The sequence below is a fragment of the Macaca fascicularis genome, chromosome 7 (genome assembly GCF_037993035.2).
Source record: "Macaca fascicularis isolate 582-1 chromosome 7, T2T-MFA8v1.1".
NCBI classification, from domain to species: Eukaryota; Metazoa; Chordata; class Mammalia; order Primates; family Cercopithecidae; genus Macaca; species Macaca fascicularis.
The window spans coordinates 37,062,886-37,089,359 of NC_088381.1; the positions used below are offsets into that span (position 1 = coordinate 37,062,886).

At 39.5% G+C, this 26,474-nt stretch overlaps 1 protein-coding gene and 1 long non-coding RNA gene across 10 annotated transcripts in view; one reads left to right on the plus strand and one right to left on the minus strand.

Moving 5' to 3' along the window:
• Positions 1–13,076, plus strand: part of LOC102141878 (uncharacterized) — an 81,931-nt gene extending 68,855 nt beyond the window's left edge. For 2 of the 6 annotated variants that reach the window (XR_006699816.2, XR_012415020.1), the window contains exons 4-6: positions 5,345–5,429; positions 10,970–11,045; positions 11,136–13,076. This is a non-coding gene — a long non-coding RNA (uncharacterized lncRNA). Of the gene's footprint in view, positions 1–5,063; positions 5,430–7,056; positions 7,203–10,969; positions 11,046–11,135 lie in introns of those variants that run through there. The other 4 variants (XR_012415018.1, XR_012415016.1, XR_012415017.1 and 1 more) reach the window with 4 other exon arrangements.
• The window catches only part of RORA (RAR related orphan receptor A), a 771,401-nt gene that overhangs the window by 58,643 nt on the left and 686,284 nt on the right, over positions 1–26,474 (minus strand). Inside the window, exons 1-2 of one of the 4 annotated variants that reach the window (XM_073995943.1) lie at positions 12,606–12,773; positions 11,236–11,311 (exon numbers count right to left, since the gene is read on the minus strand). The exons of the other annotated variants lie outside the window; for them this stretch is intronic. Coding sequence (XP_073852044.1) covers positions 11,236–11,311; positions 12,606–12,773 — 244 coding nt within the window. Of the gene's footprint in view, positions 1–11,235; positions 11,312–12,605; positions 12,774–26,474 lie in introns of those variants that run through there. 4 annotated transcript variants of the gene reach the window in all.

The following is a 26,474-nucleotide window of genomic DNA, read 5'->3' on the forward strand; positions in this document are numbered from 1 at the left end:
CCACCAACAGTGAGAAGAATGGCTAGCACTTATGAGGAATTATTATTCATTTAAAATACCCTTTAAACTATGTCACAAAGATAAATTTGTTTACCTGTCCCCACCCTTCAAAATACACAGTATTTCTATTGAAGCCAGTTTCTTGTTCTTGGAATCAGCTTTTTGAGTTGTCAGTTAGGCTGGAAGAGCTGATTAGTATGGAACTTAACATTGTCGGTAGCAAAACAGGTGCTCTACCAGAGAAATATCAGTCCATTTTAGGAATGTTTTTGAGAGTGAATCGTGGTATCTATGAGAGAAAAATCGAGCCTTTTCCCTCTTCTGGTCTGCTAAGGTAAATGGTGTGACGGAAGGATATTTCACTGCCCAATTAGCGTGGTCCATTTTCAAGTGAATCTATTATTTTCCTTTCCTTCCTCATTCTTGACTTTCAGACACTGCAAAGTAACCTCAAAGAATGTCTTCTTTGGGCATAATTTTACAAATACTCTTTAAGATCCTTTATCACATTTCAAAGCACTTTGCAAAAACAAAACGTCCTCAATGGGGCAGGTGAGATCTCAGGAACAGTGATAGAATTCATTTTAAGTAAGTCTGTGTGATTTTTCTACTGTATCATTTCAGGGACTTTCCTTAAAGAGGCTTTAAGGAAGAACTTAAAATGGAGAAAGCCAACTTTTGAACGTGGTGATCACGTTGCCTTCAGTCTCCTCTACGTCAGGGAGTCAAGGGGCTGTGGAGCCATCCGTTCCACCTGCTACATGGTTTCTCACCCTTCTCCGAACCTGACAAATGCTATGTGGCATCTCCATCACGGTTGACATTGCTAGGCCCCACTTCTTATTCAACTTTAACTGAACAATGGGGAGCAAGAAAGGATTATGTAAGAAAAAATGAAAAAGTTTGAGGGCCAACTAACAGATTTCCTAAACTAATGATGTATTTTAACATTCCAGGAATTTGATTTAGGACAAATTGTTATTTGGATGGATATTTGTCTATTGAGAGAGTAATTGTTACACTAAAGGAAATTGGTCACATATTTTAGCAATGGCTATAAATGACCAGTGGGCCAAGGATTTTGAGATCGTGAGAGACTTCTCCAGGAATGTAATCATTCATTTCACTCCAGTGTGGCTCTTTCCCCCATCTGCAGCCAAAACAGTCCCCAGGAGAAGCAGATAGAGACGGGAAAATAGGTAGCAGTTCTGTATAGTCTTCAGTAACAGCTCATAAACCTTAAAAAAATGGGCTTTTAATAAAGCCCATTTTTATATTTTTAAACATAAAATGGAATAAAATGATGATAGTTCCAAAGGACTTCCTGTGGGGAAAGTTTCAATGGGGAAAGTTTCAATGTCACAACTAAAATTTACATCAAATTCCCCAGCACACCCTTGTCTTCAACCCAAGGCTGTGTAACGGACATTTGCCAAGCCTGGGAACAGGGAATTCTGTGTGACTGCAGTAAAAGCATCAAACGGCCTCATGACCAAACCCTCCTGCCTCTTAGTGATTTCTGAACTGGTGGCTGAAGTCAGAATTATCCTTGATTACTATCAGATTATGACAATGAAGTCACCATTCTGTGTTCTTTTGAGCAGCAGGATTTTCCCTTGTGTTGTCCCTCCATTCAGCTTCCCACATTCACTGCTTGCGTACAAGTTTGTTAGTCAGGGGAGTAGCAATTCTGACACAACTGAAAATGTGTATGATCAATAGTGGGGTAATCTGGATATCTGACATATACTGTGGGCGTGGAGATACTCCTATGCTGTGGTGGATGATAGCCTTCGAATGTTCTTTGTTGTCATCCACTCTATTAATTTTCTAGAAGAAAGCTAGTGGCCAATATTTTCTTCCAACAAATTCACTGGCTCCAACCTTGACACCAAAATGAGGATGGAGTGTCAAAGTTCTGATGTTGTCATTGCCCCAAACTACTTGGAGCTACTTCTTATGCAGCTGCTCTCAGTGCCAATGAGATAAGACACAGTTGTACTTTATAGTCCCTCTCCTTTTTTTTTTTTTTTTTTTTTTTTAAGATAGGGTCTTGCTCTGTCACCCAGGCTGGAGTGCAGTGGCGTGATCTCGGCTCACTGCAACCTCCACCTCCCCCAGGGTTCAAAGGATTCTCCTGCCTCAGCCTCCTGAGTAGCTGGGATTACAGGTGCCCAACACCACGCCTGGGTAATTTTTGTATTTTTAGTAGAGACAGGTTTCTCCATGTTGGCCAGGCTGGTCTTGATCTCCTGACCTCAGGGGATCCTCCCACCTTGGCCTCCCAAAGTGCTGGGATTACAGGTGTAAGCCACCATGCCTGGCTTATTTTTTTTTATTTTTTTATTTTTTTAAGGAAAATGACCTGGTTTGGTTTCTTCACTTACCTTTTTCAGAACATTAACTATTGGTTGTTTTCAAATATCAAGCTCAGTTTTCCAGGAGAACTATGGCCACTATGGAGAATATGAAAACATTGCTAAAGGAGGTGAAAGCCATTTCAGAAGAGGAGTTATATATTAGCTTTTGGCAGTGACAGCATTATGGACACGGACATTCAGCCTTCCCAGTTGACTGCTTTGAAGGGGCAGTGTTCACATGGAAGTTTACCTCCTAGTATGTTTGTTAAAATAAAATCAGCTTCATTACCTAATAACATAAATGACTTGGGGAGAAAACTCTGAGTCTCACGTTTTATTTCTCCTGACAATGCTGTTCAATTAGGGCAGACTTTGTGGAAATTCTGATTTCATTACCCATCACTGCTGCATGAAAATACGCTTTCTGATGTCATGCTCCGAAAGAAACTAAGTTGTTTGCTACAACTAACCCTACACAGAAATTAGAAAATTATATGACAAAAAGTTAACTTCAGCCTGCAGTTGGGACATAGGTTATTACTGAAAGTAGTCGTCGGCATGGTTTCTGGTTTCACAGTAAAAGAAGACGACTTGAAAGGACTCAGTGGTTTTGATGCTCTTCTGAAATGAAAACACTCAGTGAGCGCGCAGCATTGGGTTGTCATTAATGTCAGCCAAGCGAAAACACTGTCTCCATGAACACTGCAGTCATTTCCCCACTGAGACCATGACTTTCCACTCCCTGGCATTTCGGGCACTGTGCTAGTACTTTTCCAAAAGAGACTCTTAAGGCAATTCATTCTAGATAATCAAACACACACAACAGTCTTAAATGAATAGGTCGCCTGAATTTGCTAAAGTCAGCCAACAATTTCCAGGGGCGAATGTGTTCTTTTCTGAGAAATACTGTAAGGTAATGATGAAACCCTCAAGCGCTGAGAGGCAAGAAGTATAAATACTACACTTCACAGTAAATAGCATTAGTTTAAAATAATGTTGTGGATAAAAATGTAATCAAGTAGCTTTACATTGCTCCTGTTAAACTTGATACACACAGTTTAACATATCTTGTGGAAGAAAACAGGAAAAATCTCTGGCATTCTCAATATATTCTATGATATGTAGCAGCTCTTACATTCTGTGTCTGTTGCCTATTTTGTAAACAGGTAACAAAACACCATGCTTCATCCCAGAGTTATGAGAAAGAAGGAATGAAGCCTGTTGTGTTGGATGGAGTTAATGATATAACGTTAAAAAACCTCACAGTTTCCATCTACTCTCTTGCTCTCTGCAATCAAGCTGGGCACAAGAGAAGAAAATAAAGCGATTTTCTTAGGTAGGGAGTGAGTGTTGGAAAGTGGCATTTACTATATCACCAGGGCATATTTGTTGTTGTTATTTTTCCTCCCCAATTCATTGCCCATGAATTAATTTAAGAAACAAGGCATCAGGGAATAGGCTAAATATGAAACAGTATTTCCTATGTTTTTTGGTGTCAAACACTATTAGACCAAGGTGCTAAACTTTGGATGAGAAAATATTCTGCAGTTTCTCAGGATCTCACATGTTTGTCATACTTCCTACAGTGGCAGTATACTATTTTTAATATCACTTTTATATTTCAATGATTTTTAAACACCAAGGTAAATTCCCACAGAAAGATTGCCTGGGGATAGGTATGTGTGTGTGGGAGGGGGGATCTGGCGATAGTTATGTGGTAATCTTTTTATTTCATCCATTTTCTCTGCTTTCAAATTATAAATTCAAACTGTAATGTCACTCTCCACCCTCTCCCATCTCCTTCCCAATCAACAAAACAAAACAAAAAATTCATATTTTACTATGTGTATTATGAAACAGCCTACAATAGGATACCAGTGTTTTTTAAAATCCCACTTTTTATCAAGTGTCTGATTTTCTTCTGGCCATCGATCGAATTGTAAGAACAACATAGCTCATTTTATGAAACAAAGGTGATATTTGAAAACTAAGTGGCTGAAGATGTAATTGCCTGTATTTGAGCTGCTTATGACCTTGAAAAAGTATAGAAGAGGGGCCGGGCGTGGTAGCTCACGCCTGTAATCCCAGCACTTTGAAAGACCGTGGTGGGTGGATCGTGAAGTCAGGAGTTCAAGACCAGCCTGGCCAAGATGGTGAAACTCCGTCTCCACTAAAAATACAAAAATTAGCCGGGTGTGGTGGCACACGCCTATAATCCCAGCTATTTAGGAGGCTGAGGCACAGAAAGGCAGAGAATTTCTTGAACCTGGGGGATGGAGGTTGCAGTGAGCCGAGATCGCGCCACTGCACTCCAGCCTGGACAACAGAGCGAGACTCCGTCTCAAAAAAAAAAAAAAAAAAAAGAAAAAAAAGAGGAACATTTAAGACTTGAAATTTAGATGGAAATTTTAAAGTTTTAAGTTGTTAGTATTCAACCCCAAACACATTCATCTCAAAAAATATTAAAAGCCACAGAATTTATAACTTATGCATCTATAGTTTCTCCTTTAAGTGGTCACTAAAAAGATATCAAACTTTTTTTTGCTATAAGAGCATATTTAAAAAGTATCAATGAAAGTGTTACCAGTTTTCAATCTTCCTCACTTGGACATTAAAAGGATTAAAGCTATTGTCAGCGCACACATGGATCAGCTTTCAATGGAAAAGAATTAATATGTTTTGATGTTGTTTGTTTTCCTTAAGGCTCAAGGACACTCAGCAAAAGACGTAAATAGAAGTACATATTATCATGTAGATGGTGACTCTCCAAGGGGATGATGAGGGAACAGAAGTAATACTACCCTAATTCTGAAATAATAAAAGCTCAAGCAATGAATGGCTGAATTTACACCTCAAAACTTCGTGGAAGATAGGCATATAAAAATAAGCTTTCAAAATTGAATGAACTCATTACCACAATTAAAGAAAACAAAAAGAAACATTTTGCATAACTGCTGGTTTTGCTTCTCCTTCTGCTAATTTAGTTTGTCTGGAAGAGTCACTGTGTGGACCACTGATGCTTCATCACACTTACCCAACACCTTTAGAAGAAAACAGGATAGCTACAAAGTAAGTAGTATCTTTTTATGTTTCACATTTCCATAAGGCGATTTCACAGTATTCCAGAGTGAAATCAATTAAGAAATAACTATAGCTATATAGGGAATATGCAACACATTAATATATTTATGGAGACTATATCTAGGCACAATTATTTTCAGCATTTGAAAATTACTGGTGACAGTGAGTAACGTCCCTTCCCTGTTGTTTTGATAATCTCATGTCTTTTAAGCAAAAGGAAATGTATACTGCATAATAGCTTTACCACTCTGACCTCAATATGGAGTAAAATGACAGATAACAAGCAGAAGCCGGTCAGTTTCACAAGTAAGTGATTCTGATGCTTTGGCTCATCCTGCTCCCTGCTCGGTTCTCACATCCTGATCTGGCTGACTTAGTTAAAACCTGCCATTTCTAAAGTTTAAGAAATTAAACATAGTTTGGGAGTACAAAGACCCATCTTTGCTCTGATCTCATTAACAACCTCATAAGAGTTCATTTCCCTCACTAACTGTCCTCAGGAAGGAAAGTTAAAAGACCTTGAATAATTTTTCCTACAGCCCCACAATGATACTGTACTACTGTCCTCTTTCCTGGTCTGAAACTCCTCTGGAAAGAGATGCACAGCCTCTAATAAATTATAGTTTTTGTTTTGTTTAGTGTACTCTAAGGAGCTACATGGAACCTTTTAAATCATTTAAAACCATGCCCTAAAGTCCTCTGTGATTAACAAATCAAACCCCTTTCTTTTCATGCAAGGCACCTGAGGCTGAGAGGTAACGTGACTGTCTCAAGGTTACCAAGCTGGGGAAGACCAAGGTGATACTGCCACCATCTGTTCATTCTCCTGCCACCTTTTCAACTAGGGTTTATCCCAACCTCCTCATTTCACAGAGAAAAACAGAACCAGTGTGAACAGAAACAATGCACTTGGGAAGAGTGAGCCGAGGCTCTTTTATCAATGTAGCTGGTTGAGCTTCGGTAGCCACAGGGGACCTGACTTTGAGGACACAAAACACAGGATCCTTCATGGTTCACAGTGGTGGTGTTAGGGAGAGGCAATGAGCCTTGCACCGTAGGTAGAACACGATGAGTTATCAGGGAGAGAAGGGCCCAGAAGACTGGGAAAATGATAGTGGTGTCAAACAGGAAAATTACACTAAATTATACCATGTCTATTTTACATTTTCCTCAGTCTCCGTCCTAGCCACAAGTGCACTGCAGTCATATTTAGAGATACAGCTTATCTTGCTTTTTGAAAAGTTTTTCTCAATATTTGTCCTAGGGTCCACAGGAAATGAAAAACTCAAGGCATCCCTAGTCCTCTCCCCGCAAGTCACCTGCTATGAATACCTACATTCATTCTTTGAAGCATTTATCACTCCCTGGAATGCCACATATTTATAAGCTGTCTCCACACATTAAGAATAAGATGTATAGAGCAGGAACCTGTCATTCTTCTCCATCCCATCTTCCCAGTGCCTGCCTCCGTGCCTGACACACAGCAGGTGCTCCAAAGGAATAAATAAATTAGGAAATCCTACCGCCTGCTTCTAGCAGGTAATATCTACTACCCTGCAGTGGAATGAAAGGGTTATTAAAATACCCAATTACAGCCTCAGGTCTTTCCTTCTAGTGTGGAAAGTCTACGGCAAGAACCAACACAAATTAAAGTGTCTAAAAAATCAATTGGGGCAGGCATCTTCTTCTGAACTACATTTACTAGAGCCTGCCACCCACAGATGTCAAAGGAATTCACAGGATTAAAAGAAAAGGCTGGAGGTGAGAAAGTTAATAACTATTCTTGCGACATCTAGGGCTGGGCTGCAAGTGGTCAGCACATGGACCTCTCCATATATGTTGTTAGATGTCAAGGACTGGCTTTACAGATAGACAGCCTTGGACCCCAGTGCTAAATCTTCCACTTATTAGCACTGTGATCATGGGCAAGTTATTTAACCTCTCCAAACCTCTATTTCCTAATCTCTACCACAGAGATAACAGTAACTACTTCACAGGGCTGTTATGAGGCTCCAATGCAAGAATATATGTAAGCAACTAGCTCAATGCCTGGCATACAATGGTAACTGCTATTACTATTGTTATATGAGCTATTGATATTTTTATCTGATCCCAGATAATACTCAATAATCAAAGTTAATCTCCATCTGCTTTTCTGAACCAGGAATTACTGCTTTATCCTGGGATTACTATAAGGTCAAGATGGCAAGTGAGTTTCAGCTCATATTCTGAGTCACATGGATTTCAAGTGAATGCTTGGGGGCTGGTTGAGATGCACTGTGCTGTGATTGATTGTGACATGTGCCAAGGGTGTGGAGCCAGGCTTGTTGGTTGGTTCTAATATTAGAATTGGTAAGCCTCTTGTAGTAGTATCATGGAGACTAACAGCTATTTTAATATTACATAATAAAGCATAGAGAAATCAAAAGAATGGGCTAAGAGTCAGATGGTTTAAGTTCTAATTTTAGCTCTTCAACTAACCGGTGAGAAGATCAGAATATGCTACCCCAAATTATGACACTCTGGCATGAAGATTATTTTGAGCTGAAAGCAACTGAGAAACAACAGAAAAAGCTCTCTACCCTCCCCCTATCTGGCTATAAGCAAGGCATACATTTCCCCTTGTAAAGGTACCCTCTGCCCCAACCCATACCAGGAAGAGGAGACAACACTTATCACTACAGATGGGCACTGACTTAAATCTGCTAAAACAAACCTTATTGAAGTAACCCTTGTCTTCTATTAGTTCCCACATACATTTACCTTCCCACAATTTATGGCCCCTAGAAGCCTCAAACCATTTACCTTTATTTTGTCACTTCTCCATAAGTTTATTGCACTTTGTTAAAATGGTATATAAGTCTCCAGATCTGATGACCTTCCTGGGGGTTTTCACTTAATTTCTGTGAGGCCCCCTCATATACATATAAAATAATCCTTTCTCTCCTGTTAACCTGTCTTTTGTAAGTTTATTTTGTGGGGCCCCAGACACTGAATATAAGCGGGTAGAGGAAGAAGTTGGGTTTTTTCCTCTCTAACACTGAGTAAGTGATTTTAATCCAGTCACTTCTCTTTCACTGTAAAGTTATTTCCAATTGAAGTACTGTGATTTGCTGATACTGATTTTTTAAAATGTAAGTAAAGTAAAATACATACAGCTCTGACAGGGCCTGGGGTACAGGATGGGTATTTTTTGTGATTATTTGAAAGAAAAATAAAAGCACAAGGCTATTATATGGAACTGTAACAGTTAAATATTTTCTGTCCTCATTCAAAAAGATTGACTCTTCCTATCAATGAGAAATATATTCACAATGAGAAAAAATCGTAATATTTTTGGCACTAAAAAAAAAAAATCAGCAAATGCTTAGTAATTCTCCAAGAAAGACAAGACTGTCGTGAATATGGCGGCTCTTTAATAACCAAGGCACCATTTAAAAATAGCTAGAATTAATTACAGGGCTAATGACCCATTGAAAGGCTTATTTAAATACCAAAGCCAGCACTGAACAATCATGGAAAGTATGGCTTAAAAGGGCTTTAGAGAGCAGAAACCAGGAACTGCAGTTGAAACAAAAAACACATTATCCTAGAACTCTAGCTACTTTGGTAAGAAACATTCAGGATGTGAAAAATCTCAGGGGAGTTCTCAGGCTGGGTAAGAGAAGCCACTAGGATCAACAGACAAGAAGATGACACATATGGTCACCTTTTGGAAAAGAAGGACTGCTATTTAGCATTCACCCAAAGAGAAGAGAGAAGAGCCCTTCTAAAACCATTCTCCCCCAGCCATCAAGGCTTTCTTTCCCCCATGCTCACCCCCTGCTTTTCTGATGTAGCCACCCATTTTTAATGTACCATAGGATAAAATTAAAATTTCCACAGACAGGAAAATATATATTTTAATAAGTCTCTGTGGCCATTTTAGAGCTGCATTATCTCCAAGAGCTTCCTGTGTCTTGGTCCTCTGTGCCCTGCATCCACGCCATCATAAGCCAAAGAAGAGGTGATGATCTTCAGTGTGCCCTACTTGCCAGGCAAAAGTGATGCCACTGCAGTTCTTAGCTTCTCTCTGTACCAAAATGGCCTTTCTGTACATCAGTATCCTGGGAGCACACCAGGTGGCCAGAGCTGAAACAGTTTCATTACTTCATTCACGGCCATTGATTAAATGCATTACTCTTACCCTTATTTACTATGGCCTAGACATGCCTTGTAGTTGCCTTGCTAAGTTAAAAGTGTAATAAAATCAAAAGCTTCCAAAGCCCTTGAGAGCTCAAGGTGGGGAGGTAGGAGAGGGAGTGAGGCACTCTCGACATATATTGGTTTCAAGGAGCAAATATAAATTTTAGTATAAATTGCCGTTCACAATAACGCTTTTAAACCAGCAATTATTTATACTGTACTACTCGAGAAACCCTATAATTATTCTGAAAGCACTTGCCAACGTCTACCCTGTTTCATATTTGCCAACACAGCCTTGTTCAAAAGAATTAGTGGCGATGTCAAAATTCTGCTTGGTACTAGGGTTACTGCTTGAAACAAGAAGTGATTACACGATGTTGGGGTATTCAAGGAGAATGGGGCCAATAAAGTACCCTAAGAATGAAATTGTCTTGTATTCATATTCACAGGTGGGAAGAAAAGGAAGGTGGTGGTTGAAAGGGAAAAAAATTGCTTGAATTTTTTTTCCTTTTTTTTTTTTTTTAATACTTTCCCAAGAAATACTGTCATCTGTTGAGCAAAGTGACTTTAAGAAAATGGTTTTTCAAATGCTGGAAATGGTAGTGATTTGAAGGAAAAAAGATAACCCACTTCTCCCTCTTCCCCACTCCTTCCTGCCTGGAAAATGTTTCTATTTCCGGCCTTTACTCCTGATATTTGTAAGTGAATCTGGGTAGTGACTGTAGAACCTCGGCTTACACATCTCAAAACACCCATCTGTGCAGGTCACTTGACTTTGCTGACCTATTTTCTGCTGTTTCTTTCTGTTACACAAATCTCCCCCACTTGAAAGAGCAATAGTCCCTCTACTTTCCAATGAAGCACAGACAGCAGAGAGATTTCTCACTCTCTGTAAATGCAGAAGCTTTTGGAGTGTCTGGCATTTCAGGTGAGTGTTTAGGAAAAACCGGATGTCATCCTGGGTGTCTCTCTCATCTTTATTTCATGCTTTCTCTTTTATAAACCCACCCAATTGTGGACAAGGGGATCTGTGTTCCCCATCGCCAAGTGAAAATACATTCTAAATCTACCCTCAAAATTGAGGGTGCTGTGCAAAGTTTCATAAATAGAAACAGGCAGGAGAAAAATCTGGCTTGACAACTTCTGAATTTAAGCCATTTATTCTCACCTCCACCCCATTTCTATCCCGCCTCTTCTCTTTTTTGAACACGTCATGTAAAAGCAGAGAACTAAGGCAGCTACCTAAAATAAACTTTGTATTACTTGTCTAAATATTTTAGGGAAGTGTTTTTCCTATTCTGAGTGTCCAGGCTATTTTCTCAGTTCTCGTGTTCACTCTGCAGGTGAAGATACTGTCATTGACTGGGGAATGTGCCTGTGGACCATAACCCAAAGGCGGCATCTTTTGTGATAAAAGAGGTATAACCCTGTTTCATGAGTCTATTGGCCAGGAAAGAGATCCTCTGTGCCTGGAAGTTCACGGCTTCCCCTTTCTCTTCATCATTTCAGGTTCTGCGGGAGGCTCCATCTTTGATTCAAACCTCACTTCTTCCTAAAAGCCTTCGTAAATGAAGAAACCTTGCAAATTACAATAGATGTTTCCCCTCACCATTCATGTATCTAGTTTGTACTTCCTTATCTTCCTTTTGTGAATACAGTGGCTTGCCATTTTGCCTCGAGGAACACTTGTTTGTCCACCCCAATCCAGTGATAAAGGAGAAGGAAAAGATTTATCAGATCATGTATTTATGCACAGCACATCCCCAAACGCTTCAGCAGCAATAAGTACCCAAAAAAGTACTGTTTAGGTAGCCAACTCCCACTGTCTAATTTAATCCCACTGAGACTGGATGTGTCTTTTTCTCCTTTTGTTCTAAAGAAACTTCTACTACTATTTGCTGGCAGGAATAACTTTCTGCCACCTGTAGTACTCTCTGCTTCTGTGAAGGCTGAACTTCAAGTTGCTGTGAAAGAATTTGCATTATCCCTCTATAGTCATACCTAAAATTAACCCACTGTCTTAAGTTAAATAAGATCTAGAATGCTCACAACTGTTATGGTTATCCGAGAACTAGAGAGTGGGGCTTTCTGGCACTACAAGAGGATGTAGAAGATGACACATGTGGTTTGGCCTTTATTTGGAAGCAGCAAAAATCACAGAGGTGGTGGTTACAAGACAAAAAAGGCCAGGGGAGTGAACACAAAGTTTTGGCTGAGTTACTTTGTACTATTATGTAATGAGATACAAGTTCAGCCTTGCTTGAGTTTAAATAACCATAATGAACTGTTACAAACTCTGGGATGGAGACATTATAAACATAGGAAATTCTGTACTTGGTCCTCCAGTTGGTCAAGTCTACCTGTATTCATAAGGAACACATTCATTCCCTTGGGCTACAAGAGAAACATTCTGCAAACTGGAAATAGAAGTTACTCTCTGGATAGTTTTCTCAAAGAATATAATGAAGTAAATCCGAACTTCAGAAATCTCTGTGATCATGTATTTTAGAACATCACCAGAGCAAATAGCAATGAATCTCAGCTGATTAGAGCTTTAGTAAGTAATTGGGATAGCTGAATATCCAAATAGCTGGATTTTTATCCAAGTAAACACATGAAAACAAAGACGGCAGTTATCATAAATATTTTTAAAGGAATATTTCTAAATTATGACATATTTCTCTTCTTTTTAGAGAATTTTGAATAGAATTTACTTTCCTGATGATAAACATTCATCAGAAATTTTATTTTAAAATTTATTAGAAATTTGGAGAGCAGGATGTCTAGCCTCTGAATGGGAACCTTAGTAGTGCCAATGATGAAAGAGAGAATTAAATATGGGTGATGTTGAGAAAAGCAAGATTTTTGTCTAGAAGTATGCCCAGTGCCACACTGTGGGAAAGGGAGGCAAACACAAGACTGGGCCACATCTCCATGGTCTCTGGACAGAGGACAGCTCAGGCCTTTGGATTCACTTACACAGACGCCAGTGAAAACAAAAGCATCACCTGGGGACAGGAAACACTGATGGAGTATTTGAAGAATCCCAAAAAGTTCATCCCTGGAACAAAATTGATCTTCACTAGCATTAAGAAGAAAGCAGAAAGGGCAGACTTGATAGCCTATCTCAAAAAAACTAATGAGCATTAATTAGTTGGCCACTGCCTTGTTTATTACAAAACAGGAACATCTCATGACTTTTTAATGTGTACCGTGATTTAATAGATCTCATATACCAGAATTCAGATCATTAACATCTGACAGAATATTTTTGTTGGGCAGTTCTGTTAACTAAGACTGGATTGTGGTTAAATGAGTATGTTCGATGTTTCTTTGAATTTTGATAGTAATTTTGATTCAGTAACTGCTGTCAGTTTCCCCCTTCTGAAGATATGGTTGGACTTCATTAGTAATGTTCAACTTTTCATAAAGATGAATACCACCTTAAAACCTATTGGAAACTGGTTTTATGTTTAGATTTATATAACTAGTTATGTGAATATATTTAAATACTGGGGAAATTCCTTCACTGTCTCAGAATCAAGCAAGAGTCACCTGTATTTTGTGTTCTTTTGCCTCTTACAGGCAAGGGCTGAAGATAAGGTAGCAATGTCTACTTTATATTTTTGGCTTTGACTATGCCAATCTAATTAGAATTCCCTGTATCTAAAATGGTTTCCTTTACTTATAGAAAGGTATTTTAGTGTAGACTTTAGAGAAGTGCAATATTTAGAGTGATATTGTACACTAAAGTGTGATAGTTGAGAAGAGTTAAATATTTTTTATTTGATATTACACTTTGGCATGTACTGTAATATCAAATATACTTTATAAATAATAAAATCTTATAAATAACAAAATCTAATAAAAATCAAATAAAGAAATTTAATATTACACACCAAAGTGTAATACCAAATAAAGAGTATTTTACTCTTCTCAAAAAAATCTACTAGACACTTATGAAAAAAGTATTAAATTATTGTTTACGCTATAATGCTCTGAAGGCCTTCTAAGATTTATATGACATTTTGGCCCAACACTAAGTGCCCTGGTTGTTTTCCTTTTTATGTTTTTTCTTCCTCCTTCAGCTATTGTTTTCCTTCTTTCTGTAGTCATATGCTAGATCTTATGAGGCCCTCCCTCTACTTGTAATTAATATTTTGTCTTAGAATTAGCTATGTCTTGGAACCCAACCAGATAACTAAGCTTGTGTAAAAACCAATTATAAATAGGATGTACTGGGTCTAAAGAGATTTTCTCTGAAATCAAGTGCATGCACTGTAGTGCTTGAACTTTGGGATTCTGTTTTGGCAACCTAAAGGCCTATTTGCTGACTTCCTAACTTCTCAGATGGTTTGTGACAGCGAAGGTTGCGAGAGGACAGATCCATCACAGGTGAGCTATTGCTGTAGTAGGAAGGCAAAAAAGGTAATTGAAAGACCCCGTTCTTCAAATTACCAAGAGAAAGATGTCGTGCAGGGAACAGGACAATCACCTTTCTGTTATTTGCATTACGGCTTGATAATTATCACAAGTACATTCAGTGTGAGAGTTTCTCGATCTCTTCTCAATGCCTTCAAAAAGATATGTTATAAGACATGGCAAATTGATTATTTACTTAAGCAAGGCCAATGTCACGTTCCAAAAATATTTCAAAGCCAAATACACATAACTTTCTAAATTTGGCCATTGTTTTTTTTTCCCCTCGACTGTTTTATTCTTGATTGCAACAGCCAAGAGTTAATATAGTTGCATTTTCTTAGGGAAACAACATAAGTTCTAACAAGAAATCTGTGAAAATGAATTTGTGATTTTAGTTCATTTTTGGATGATGTCAACCAATCATTGTAGTACACACCTGGCAAAGCAAAAAGTTTATCACGGCAACTCCTTATTTTGTTCCCTATGAGACTGTATTATATTTGGATCTCTCCAGAACATCTGACTCCCTTCTTAAGGAGACTGATGTTGAAAATTATCAGACAGTCACAAAACACAGTCCATTTTATATTAAAATGTGAGTATGTTTCTAAAATGTTCTCTTTTGTTTGTGTTCTCAAGAGTGCTTTCTATAACAAATTCATGTGACATAAACAGGGCCAGCTTGCCCTAGTTACACCCTTACTATTTCATTAACACAGGAACTGGGCTACTATCCTGTTTTTGTTATGCTTATGCTGAATAACTGTACTTAGCCAGCTGCCATGACTTGTCTGTAATCCCAGCACTTTAGGAAGCCAAGATGAGAGGATCACTTGAGCTCAGGAGTTCAAGACCAGCCTGGACAACATAGTGAGACCCTGCCTCAAAAAAAAAAAAAAAATTAGCCGAGTGTGGTGGTGCCAGTCTGTGCCTGCCTGTAGCCTTGGCTACTGGCGGGGGAGAGGGGCCTGAGGTGGGAGGATCACTTGAGCCTGGGTCATGGCTGCAGTGAGCTGTGGCAACAGAGCAAAACCCTGGGTGACACAGCAAGATGCTGTCTCAATAAAAATAAGTACCTAACTGTATTCAAATGGCTTTATTCTTCTAATGTGGCTGCCTGGGCAATTTGTCCATCTTTCCCCAGCAGCAGCTGCTAATGTTTAAGTGTAATTTTAGGCTAAAATTTTTTTTAATTAAAAAAATTAAAAGTTACACCAGCTTATTGAAGCAAATATAGAAAATACAGAGAAGTATAAGGAACAAAAAATAAAACATATTGTCTTCACTGCAGAGACAACTAAGTCTTTAAAAATGTACATGTCTGTCTATACACATCTGTACTCACACATGAGCACACACACATGCTGGCAGTGATGTTTTAAAATGTAAGTGTTTTTATACATGGGAAGTTTTAAATTGTGTTTTTTTAAATATTGGAGAATGCAAAATAATAATAAATAATGAGGCGTAATTGTAATTGTGATGACAAGAAAGCAATAAAAAAAAAGTTAAAGTCTTTAACTCTGAAACTAACGTAAGAATTTTATCCCATGTTGTAGATCCAGGAACACGTGAGGAAGATGCTTTAACTACAAGATGGCTCTCAAGGTTTTTGGACCCCCTTCCATAATGTAATAGATTCTGAATTGTAAAATACCAATACAGTTTTTAAAAGGGTCAAGAAATACAGAAGGAAAGTACATCTCAAGCTAAAACTTTATCCATTGAGAAAAGAAAAATAGCTCAGAACCATTTGAGCTATACGAGTTAGGCAAAATTTATCACACCCTGAGAGACATGATATGGGACTTCAGTCACGCTCCCCCCATGCAGGAGTGGTGGTGGGGAACTATTTAAAGCCGTTTGGTTTCTGACTAGATGCTGCCTCCATTATCTTCATGTTACTGGGATCTGTGGTACAAAGAACAATAGCTTATGGTTTTACAAAAAATTTATTTTTTTCTTTGAGACAGAGTTTTGCTCTTGATGCCCAGGCTGGAGTACAGTGGTGTGACCTCGGCTCACCACAACCTCTGCCTCACAGGTTCAAGCAATTCTCCTGCCTCAAGCCTCCTGAGTAGCTGGGATTACAGGTGTGCACCACCACGTCTGGCTAATTTTGTATTTTTAGTTTCACCATGTTGGTCAGGCTGGTCTTGAACTCCCGACCTCTCTGCCTTGGTCTCCCAAAGTGCTGGGATTACAGGCATAAGCCACCGCGCCCAGCCAGTGTACAAAAATTTTGTTGAGACAGAGTCTCGCTCTGTCACCCAGGCTGGAGTGCAATGGCACGATCATAGCTAACTGCAGCCTTGACCTCCTGGGCTCACACAATCCTCTTGCCTCAGCTTCCCAAGTAACTGGTACGACAGGCATGTGCCAATATGCTCAGCTAGTTTTTAAATTTTTTGGTGGGAGGGGGAGGTTTGTTTTTGTTTTGAGACAGAGTCTTGCTCTGTCGCCCAGGTTGGAGTGCATTAGCTCTAACCTGGCTCCCTGCAACCTCTGCCTCCTGGGTTCAGGCGATTCTCCTACCTCAGTGTCCCAAGTAGCTGGGACTACAGGCATGTTTTTTGTATTTTTTTTTTTGTATTTTTTTTTTAACTAGCTAACTTTTTGTATTTTTTTTTTTTTTTTTTTAGTAGAGATGGGGTTTCACCGTGTTAGCCAGGATGGTCAGCTAACTTTTTGTATTTTTTTTTTAGTAGAGATGGGGTTTCACCGTGTTAGCCAGGATGGTCTCGATCTCCTGACCTCGTGATCCACCCTCCTTGGCCTCCCAAAGTGCTGGGATTCCAGGCGTGAGCCACCATGCCTGGCTTTACATTTTTTGTAGAGATTGGGGTCTTGCTATGTTGCCCAGGTTGCTCTCAAACTCTTGGGCTTAAGTAATTGTCCTGCCTCAGACTCTCAAAGTGCTGAGATTATAGGCATGAGCCACCGTGCCTGGCCAACAGCTTATGTTATTTAAATATAAATTCTTGGTAAACAATTTAGGAACTGCCTCTTATTTTTTCCTTTAAAAATTCACTTGTAACTGCTGTTAATCCGAGTGTACAAGGCAACTGGAATCTGTACTCCCAGGTGGCTATCCTCAAGTCTGGGCTCAAATAAATGCTATACTTTATCATATTTTCTGAATTTTGTTATTTAAGGCTGACACGTATAAGTTGAAATTCTGCCAGAGTGAACATGGAGTCAGTCTACCAAAGTAAAACCAAACTAGGGTGAATATTTAAATATTCAGACAAACATCCCTGCTATTGAAACAAATCACAAATATTTGCCTAGCATCCACTAAGTGCAAGATGCTAATGGTGCAAACACCAGGTATGCCAGACAACTGCTCAGCCTTTTATACCTCTTGGCCTAACTAGACACACCTGCAGTTTTCCACATGGAATTCCTCTTGTACTTTGGCTTAAGTGTGCATTTATTCTAATGGTAGAAAATATTAAACAGACTTTGGATTTAGAAGGTATCTCACTTCACTTCAAAGCAAAGTCTACCTTGTGAATTTAATTAGGGAACCTTCATGAGATTTTAGCCCTGATGTGTATTTCCAACTATTTTAGTCATCAAGAACACTTACTGTTCCAATTCTGCCACTGATGTGGTTGACCTTAGGGAAATTTCTTTGAGCCTCAGTTTCTTCATTTGTAGCATGGGGATCTTACTCACCTAAAACCACACTGAGATAGCTACAGTGCTTGGGGGGACAGGAGACTCTCAGTAAACAGCAGCTCTTATTGTTGTGCCCCAGAGTCTCTTAGGAAACAGGCTCCCCAGAGGTTCAAACCAAGGCTTTTCCTGTGTGGCTACATCACAGACATTGTTTATCAGAGGACACATCTTCTAGTTCACTGTGGTTCATTCTTGGTGGTCATTGGAAGTTTGCTCCATGACAGCAAGCACACACACAGGTAGCGATGGCCTACATATTTATTTTCAAGCAATGTCTTCCAGCAAACATGACATTCAGTATTGTATGAAACATCCCCACAGTATTCCACAGTCCTGCATGCGGCTTTCACTTTGCCCTCTATTGTACGGCCTTTCATGGGCTGCTTGGCTTGAGCACACTTCTCACTACATACTTCTTTTTATTAGTCTGTGAATTTTATATCCAGATAATGAATCCAAAGTCTGAGAAACATGCATGCTTACAATTGGTATACAGCACGGCTGTGGAGACATGGTTGAGAAGCTCTGGGATGAGACACCTAAATTCAAATCTTCTGTATGAACTTGTGCAAAAATTTTAACCTCTTTGATCCTCAGTTCCCCTCCTTTGTAGAATGCTTATCCCCATTCTGGGTTATCCCTAGAGTTGTTGAAAGGTAAAAGTGATCATGCTTGTTCAGTGTTTAGCCCAGTGTTTGGCATATAGAAAAAATGTAATAAATGGCATCTTATGATGCAATTGTTACTGATTTTATCTTAACATAATACTCTTCACATTTGGCCCACCAAATAAGATCATCTTTTGGAGCCATTTTTCACTGCCAGTGAATGTGAGAATGATCTACACTCTCATCTAGTTGCTTTTACCTTCACTTACGAGAGAGCTGGCTAGGGATGGGGTAAACTGAGGGCGACAAAAGACTATTTGCTTGTGTTCTAAGTCTGCTGCGCTGTATTAAATCTGATCTTTTGGTCTCATCAGGACAATCCTCTAACCAGGAAAGGTGGGGGCCTGGGAAGACTACAGCTTGCTAGAGCAAGTCATCCTTGACATGTTGAACTTTCAACAAGTTTATCACTCAAATATATGTGGGGGATAGGGAATCTGCGAGAATCCTAGATTAAAAGTATTTTATCAGCACAAAACAGTGATTATTCTAAGACAATTATATGAGAACATAAAAGTATTGATATTTAAACAACTCAATACCCCCATAATGCCCGAACTAAAACCCTGCAACCAGTACAAGAATAGCATTATTATACATTTTTGCTTCACTTTGTGGAACTTTAAATTTAATGCCACAACCAACAGCTTACAAACTGCTGTGGGCAAGCAGCGACCCCCCTGTGAGCTCGGTAAATGTTATCTATTGTATTCTACCAACATCTCAGCAAAAAGACAGAGTGTTCCTGAAACAGTCTCTAAAGTCATCCATCAGAGCTTTGAAGAAGAACATTGTCTTCTTTTCATGTGGGCTGATTTTAAGGGACAACAGAGGTTTAACAGAGGACAACACAATTGGATTGAGAGAAAACTGCTATATTCCCAAGAATTCTTCCATAAAGGTAAATTCCCCAGATAACACATTTACTTTTTTTCTTTTTAAATTTTTGATTTTTAATTTTTAAAGTTGCTTTTTCTTGCAACTAGAAGCTCAAGTACTATTGCTATTCAGTGTTGGCTTCAGATAGTGCTAGAGGTGGCAAAAATAATTCTGCAAATGCGACTCACAGTGTGCACATTATATGTAATCTATTTTCATGTATTCATTAGCAGAGACATTTGGAATACCTTGTTGCTGAATAATGAAATAAATTGCATTTGTCCAATATCTTCCCATCTATATCACATTTATATCCGGACTTGAGCCTACACCAATGTTATTCAACAGCCAACTCTGTCTCATTCATAATGGATTTTTCTCCAAATGGATCTGTTTCATGTTAAAATTAGTGATAAAGGTAGTTTTTAATGGAATAGGCAGCAGGTAACAGCAGCTTCCAAAAGCATAACCTAATGGGGATAACTTAATTATTAGCCATATCACCTACAGAGAACCAGGATTATAATAAAACTCAATTTGGTACAAACATATATAGATACCACCCCTGGCTTTTTTTTTTTTTTTTAAATTAGCTAATTATGATGTGGCCTGAATTGATAAAGTCAACACATCCTCTCAAAGAACCACTTAAACACTTAAGGAAAATGAATAGTCCTTGGATTCGAGGCCAGGGATTTAACGGATTTGTAAATGTTACTCACCTCCTGGCTTGAACAGAAGTGATTTCTGATACAAGTTTCTTGCCCACCTACACTCTTGATGCTGGTAAACTGTTAAGTAAGCATTTGGGTAATATAATGCAAATTAATAACAGAGGCCTATAATTAACATACACTTACATGTGCACTCTAAAAACAGGGTATCAAGGAAAGTCTTCCTATTAGGTGATGTGATCAAGGATTAATTGGTTAATGTCTATATAGCCCACCTATACATAAATAAGCTTATGATTATTATAATTATGGAGAGCACAGTTCAAAATCAAGTTCAAAGAATAGTAATTTATATATCTAAGTATAGACGCAAATATTTAACTCTGTAAAAATACTTATTTTAATGCTATTCCAAATGTTTAATAAGTATTACTCATCACTCAAGTTTTACTTTTTCTCTCTTAGCAAAAAATCATAGATGATTCAAAAAATAATTCCCTTTTGCCATTAATAACATTTTAATGTTATTTTAATTTTTTTTGAAAACTTGGTCATAGGAAGGGAAGAGGGAAAGTTTGGTGTTAATGAAGAAACTACCTTGTTAATCACAGTGCATATTGGTGGATGGATAAGCAGAAGGTGATTTAAATTTATTGAAAGCTAGGTGTATATGAAAAATAGAGCAATAAAGTTGGGTTCCTAGCCTCCAAGTCTTATATATTACTTGAGGTTGGGGAGATGACTAGATGAATACATGGTAGCAACTTATAAAGATCATAATAACAGAATATACCAAACCACATTTTTTTTTAGGGAATTTGGGAAGATTATTTGTCATTTGATTTGGGCCACAGAGAATGAATATCACATTTCCCTAGGCAGTGAAAGTGGCGATGGGAGTGAGGAAAAGCAAAGCAGAGGTCCCAGCATGAACATGCATGATGTGTTCAAAGAGAGGCTCAAAGGCAGGGTAGAGTGGAGCAAATGGCTCAACATAAGGATGGAAAGTGGGTAGCCAGGTTGGCGAGACCTAATCCTAAAAGGCCTTGAATACTCTGTTAAGGAGTTTGGACTTATTTTCTAGGTGACTTAAGCCTTCAGAACAGAAAGGAGTCTGTTTAGATTACTTGTGAGAGCCCATCTGTCCAATGTTCAACCACAGAATCTAAATAATGATAAAGATACTAACAAAGATGAACTAGCCACAACCATTAATCTGCTTCCATAACAAGCTAGCCTGTGAGTTTTTAAATTATGTTTCTAGCCATTAATAACCAGGGAATTTCACATTAAAGTTCAGATTTATAGATTCTCTTAAAAAAAAAAAATCAAAGACCTGGTGATGATAGACCAGTTATTCCAAATGGCGACAGAGCCAAGGGAGGTGCTCCCTCTTCAAAGCATATGTGCCATCCGATGGTCCAAGTGCCTCCTCTACCTGCCACACTCATACCATCTGCCTAGGGGCACTAAATGTTTGGGTTTGCATCTTTTCTTTTAGAGAGATACCCTCTTTTATTATTATTATTATTATTTTTTTTCTGAGACTGAGTCTTGGTCTGTCACCCAGGCTGGCGTGCAATGGTGTGATCTCGGCTTTCTGCAACCTCCATCTCCCAGGTTCAAGCGATTCTCCTGCCTCAGCCTCCCAAATAGCTGGGACTACAGGCATGCACCACCGCACCCAGCTAATTTTTGTATTTTTAGTAGAGACAGGATTTCACCATGTTAGCCAGGCTAGTGTGGAACTCCTGGTCTTAAGTGATCCACCTGCCTTGGCCTCTGAAAGTGCTGGGATTACAGGTGTGAGCCACCAGGCCCAGCCGATACCCTCTTTTATTAGTAAGAATAATTCTACCATTGCATAAGTTCATACATACCGATTATCTCCAGCTTCTTTTGGTAATGCATTACTTTCCCTTTTTTTTCTTTCTCATGCCAATAAAGTTTTCCATTTATTCCTTTACTTAAAACTGAAGTTGTGTGGTGTTAAATAAAATGTGTTTGGGTTGAAAATGAAAATGAAGATGTCATATGTAAGGGGCCTATGATGAACAGAAGGTAGAAAGCATGCTCTGTGGCAGGGTTTCTCAGCTTTGGCACTATTGACATTTTGGGTGAGATAATTCTTTGTTGTGGGGCTGTCATGGGCACTGTAGAATGTTTAGCAGCATCCCTGGCCTCTACCCACTAGATGTTAATAGCCCTCTCTAATTGTATTAATCAAAAAATCTCTCTAGACACTGACAAATGTTCCCTGGGGGTCAAAAATGCCCCCAGTTGAGAACCACTGTTTTATGGAGAGAATGGTTTCCAGGAAAATAAGCTCTGGATAGGAGAGTGGTCCTCTGCTGGAAAATGGATAGGACAATGCTTATGTCTCCTGCTGTTACCTCTGCCCCTGTGCACCTTTCTGTTCTGCCAGACAAGGGTTGTCCCACCCACAGAACGGTGGAACAGCCAGGCATCCTGAGGGTAGTGATGCCAAAAGAAGCCCAAAGTCCTCTCCTACCTGGGAGAACCTTCAGCACCTCCATGAGGCTGCATGGCAGTGAAGACTTCTCTTTCTCTGCTCTCTACTGCTGATATAGTTAAGGGAAAGAAGAAAGAAATGTTCATGAGCTACTCTCAAGACCCACACCTCCATGTTTGCATAACCTGGCCCAGTGTGGTGTCAGAATACTTCTGAGGAAGGAAGAAGCCTCTTTCCTCCGACAAGGCACTGGGGAAGTCTAGTCTAGATCTCACTGGGAAGTCTAGTCTAGATCTCACTGGGAAGTCTAGTCTAGATCTCACTGGGAAGTCTAGTCTAGATCTCACTGGGAAGTCTAGTCTAGATCTCACTGGAAAGTCTAGTCTAGATCTCACTGGGAAGTCTAGTCTAGATCTCACTGGGAAGTCTAGCCTAGATCTCACTGGAAAGTCTAGCCTAGATCTCACTGGGAAGTCTAGCCTAGATCTCACTGGAAAGTCTAGTCTAGATCTCACTGGAAAGTCTAGCCTAGATCTCACTGGAAAGTCTAGCCTAGATCTCACTGGGAAGTCTAGTCTAGATCTCACTGGGAAGTCTAGCCTAGATCTCACTGGGAAGTCTAGTCTAGATCTCACTGGAAAGTCTAGTCTAGATCTCACTGGGAAGTCTAGCCTAGATCTCACTGGAAAGTCTAGCCTAGATCTCACTGGAAAGTCTAGCCTAGATCTCACTGGAAAGTCTAGCCTAGATCTCACTGGGAAGTCTAGCCTAGATCTCACTGGAAAGTCTAGCCTAGATCTCACTGGGAAGTCTAGTCTAGATCTCACTGGGAAGTCTAGTCTAGATCTCACTGGGAAGTCTAGTCTAGATCTCACTGGGAAGTCTAGTCTAGATCTCACTGGGGAGACCAGGACTTGCTGCTGCTATCACTGGGAGGCAGGAAGCAGGCCAGACGCACATCCTGGAACACATCAGACCAAGGTCCAGGACCTCCTGTCCTTCCACTCGAAAGGCCTTGACCCAGAGCTCACTCACCTGAGAGCTTCTTTTACTTTTCCTTGCTTTGCAAGGAAGGAACGGAGTTGTTGAATGACAAAGTGAAGTAGGTAAAAGTTGACTGAATAGTTTTGATATTTTTCATATGGATTTCAGTTTAGATGGTTTTGCACTAAAAAAAAAAAAAAAAAATCTCATGATTATGGCATTTCCTGGAGTGTAAAATAGGCTGATAATACAGTTTACAAAAGGCCTTTTTGTGGTTAGTGTCTTTTCACACCTCCATCTTCTGGCATTTAGAATCTAATCATTTCTTTGTGGTCAGAGGTATTATATATAGAAAATTGGTTGAATTAAATTAATCAACGAAAGTGGCTTGTTCATTTTGTACTCTTTCTCAAAAGAAACCACCAAGGTGGGAGGACTGTTTGAGCCTAAGAGTTCGAGACTAGCCTAGGCAACATGGAGAGACTCCATCTCTATAAAAAAATTAAAAAAAGAATAGCCATGTGTGGTGTCACATGCCTGTAGCCCCAGCTACTGGGGAGGCTGAGGCAGAAGGATCACTTGAGCCCCGGAGTTCCAGGTTATAGTGAGCTATGATCGCAACATTGCACTCCAGCCTGTGAGACCCTGTCTCTTTAAAAAGAAAAAGAAAAGAAAAAACCCAAAGGACTCATTTTTACATAATTCAAGTCTTCTGAATGATGCTTAGTAAATATGTAGTAAATGCTCAATACAGGCTAGCTCATGACAACAGTGATTCTGGTCCTCATGATAATTGGGCAGAAGGGTGGTAGTTAAAAGGGGAAACAGGGCAACAGCAAAGAAAACTGACAGTCTCCTAATTCAGTAAATAATGAGTAAATGAAATAGCAGTCACTCCCTTACAGTAACAACAGCTCAAAAGGCTGAATGGCTTGAACAGGGGAGGATGAACAATACAGGGGTAAAAGAGGGATGTAGACAAGGAAGGTTTTGAGTAAGTTAAACCTACTGGCGACAAAGAACGTACAGAGAGCAGGGCCAGGCAGCTGAAGCATTCTCGTATTCACAAATCAATGGAAGCTATTCAAGCCAATATGGTTTGATTTAGCAGATATTAACTGCAGCTAAAGTGATGCAAATACATCAGCAAAAGGAGAGCAAGATAAACACGAGAAACCCACACTCGTTAAAAAGCGAGATGAGAACAGAGACTGACATTTAAAGATCAGATTAAAAGGATAGGAAAAACTAGAGAAAAGTAAGACAATGTGATCATGAGATCCTTAGACAGAAGGGAGGTGGGGGGGACAGATTCAACAATCCCCCTGCTTATTTGACTCAGACACAAGAGAGAAGATAGCCGATCATGGGCCGTCGGTGACATAAACACAACCCGGGCACTTCATAAATATTTGTTGAGTAACTAAACGTGCACGAAAAATGCCTTCCTTTCTGGATGTGAAGATAAACTGAGATTTTATATGGTACCATATTAACAAGTTTTTGTCTTCAGGAGAATGCTTAAAACCATGGACAGTATTATTTTTGTTTTGTGTGGGGGTGGGTGTGTGTATTTCTGAGACGAGGTCTTGCTCTGTCACCCAGGCTGGAGGGTAGTGGTATGATCACAGCTTACTGCAGACTTGACTTCCCCAGGCTCAGGTTATCCTCCTACCTCAGTCTCCTGAGAAGCTGGGACTATAAGTGTGTGCCACCATATCCAGTTAATTATTATTATTATTATTATTTTGCATTTTTTTGTAGAGACAGGGTTTCACCATGTTGCCCAGGATGGTCTTGAACTCCTGGGCTCACAAAATCTGCTCACCTTGGCCTCCCAAAGTCCTGGGATTACAGGTGTGAGCTACTGTGCCTGGCCCATGGACAGTTTTAATGATGATTTTAAAACAGCTATTCATTTGGATAAATTTCCATGAGCCTCATCTTGTACCCCTGACACAGGTGCCATCATAGATTCAATTAGAGGGTCATGGTACAGTAGTTGGAGCACTAGACTGAGAGTCAAGAGACCAAGGTTCCAAAATTGGCTTTGCTGCTAAGTGTGTGATGCTGGGCCAGCCACTTAACCTTTCCAAGTTTCTGTTTTCTCTGGGGTAACAGGAGTGGCTTGGACCAGATAACTCAGGCCTGTCTCACGATCCTACATGTGCAATGAGGTACATTACCATATTAATCAGCTATTTCACCCTGTCTGTATCCTGCCTTGTGTGCCCAGTGTTGAATGGCAGATAAAAGTTCTTTTTTTTCCTCTCTCCTCATTTTGCCTGCTAGTGGCTTGTCAACAGTAGTTTCTATAATCAATTCTGGAAATGTTTACCCATCGGTATTATCTGAAGGCTGTTATTTACTGTGCTTGCTATTTTTTTTCCCCGGGGGGTGTAGTAATTTTTACGTGCCTCCCACAGGAGACCACAGCAAACAACAAGGATACATTTTCACAATACTCAGCATGAAGGGACACTGTTTTGTTGATGTCCCTGACACAGTTTGAATTCATCGTAATGGTATATTTGAAGTGGTTTCCTGTGTTTTTGTGTGTGTGTGTGTGTGTGTGTGTGTGTGTGTGTGTGTGTGTGTGTGCCTGTAAAGACTAAATTAAAGCCCCAGTGCATACGGGAGTCCTTCTGTGTGCTGTTACTCTTAACTAGAATTAGTTTTTTCCCTTTTCTATGAAAACACAAATAACTGTGCAGGCCAATTAAACCTTTTGATGGAAATGAATAGCCTAGTTTTTAAGAGAGTTAAAGAGGCCTAAGACATCACTGACAGCACTTTTTGGTATCATAATATTACACCTGAGCTCTCTGTGGCACTCTTAGATGAAGCATGAACTATGGAAAGATCGTGACAGAAGCCTGAGGGGCCCCTGATTTTAGTCCCTGCCACTAACTGATCCTGGGCATGGTGTTTAATCTCCCAACTACCTGATTGTAAAGTTAGCAGATTGGACTAGATGACTGCTAAGGTCTCTTACAGGTCTAATAGTCTATAAAATGCCCAGCTAGCTATGGGACTGTTGTATTTAGCTATGTCACTTTCTACG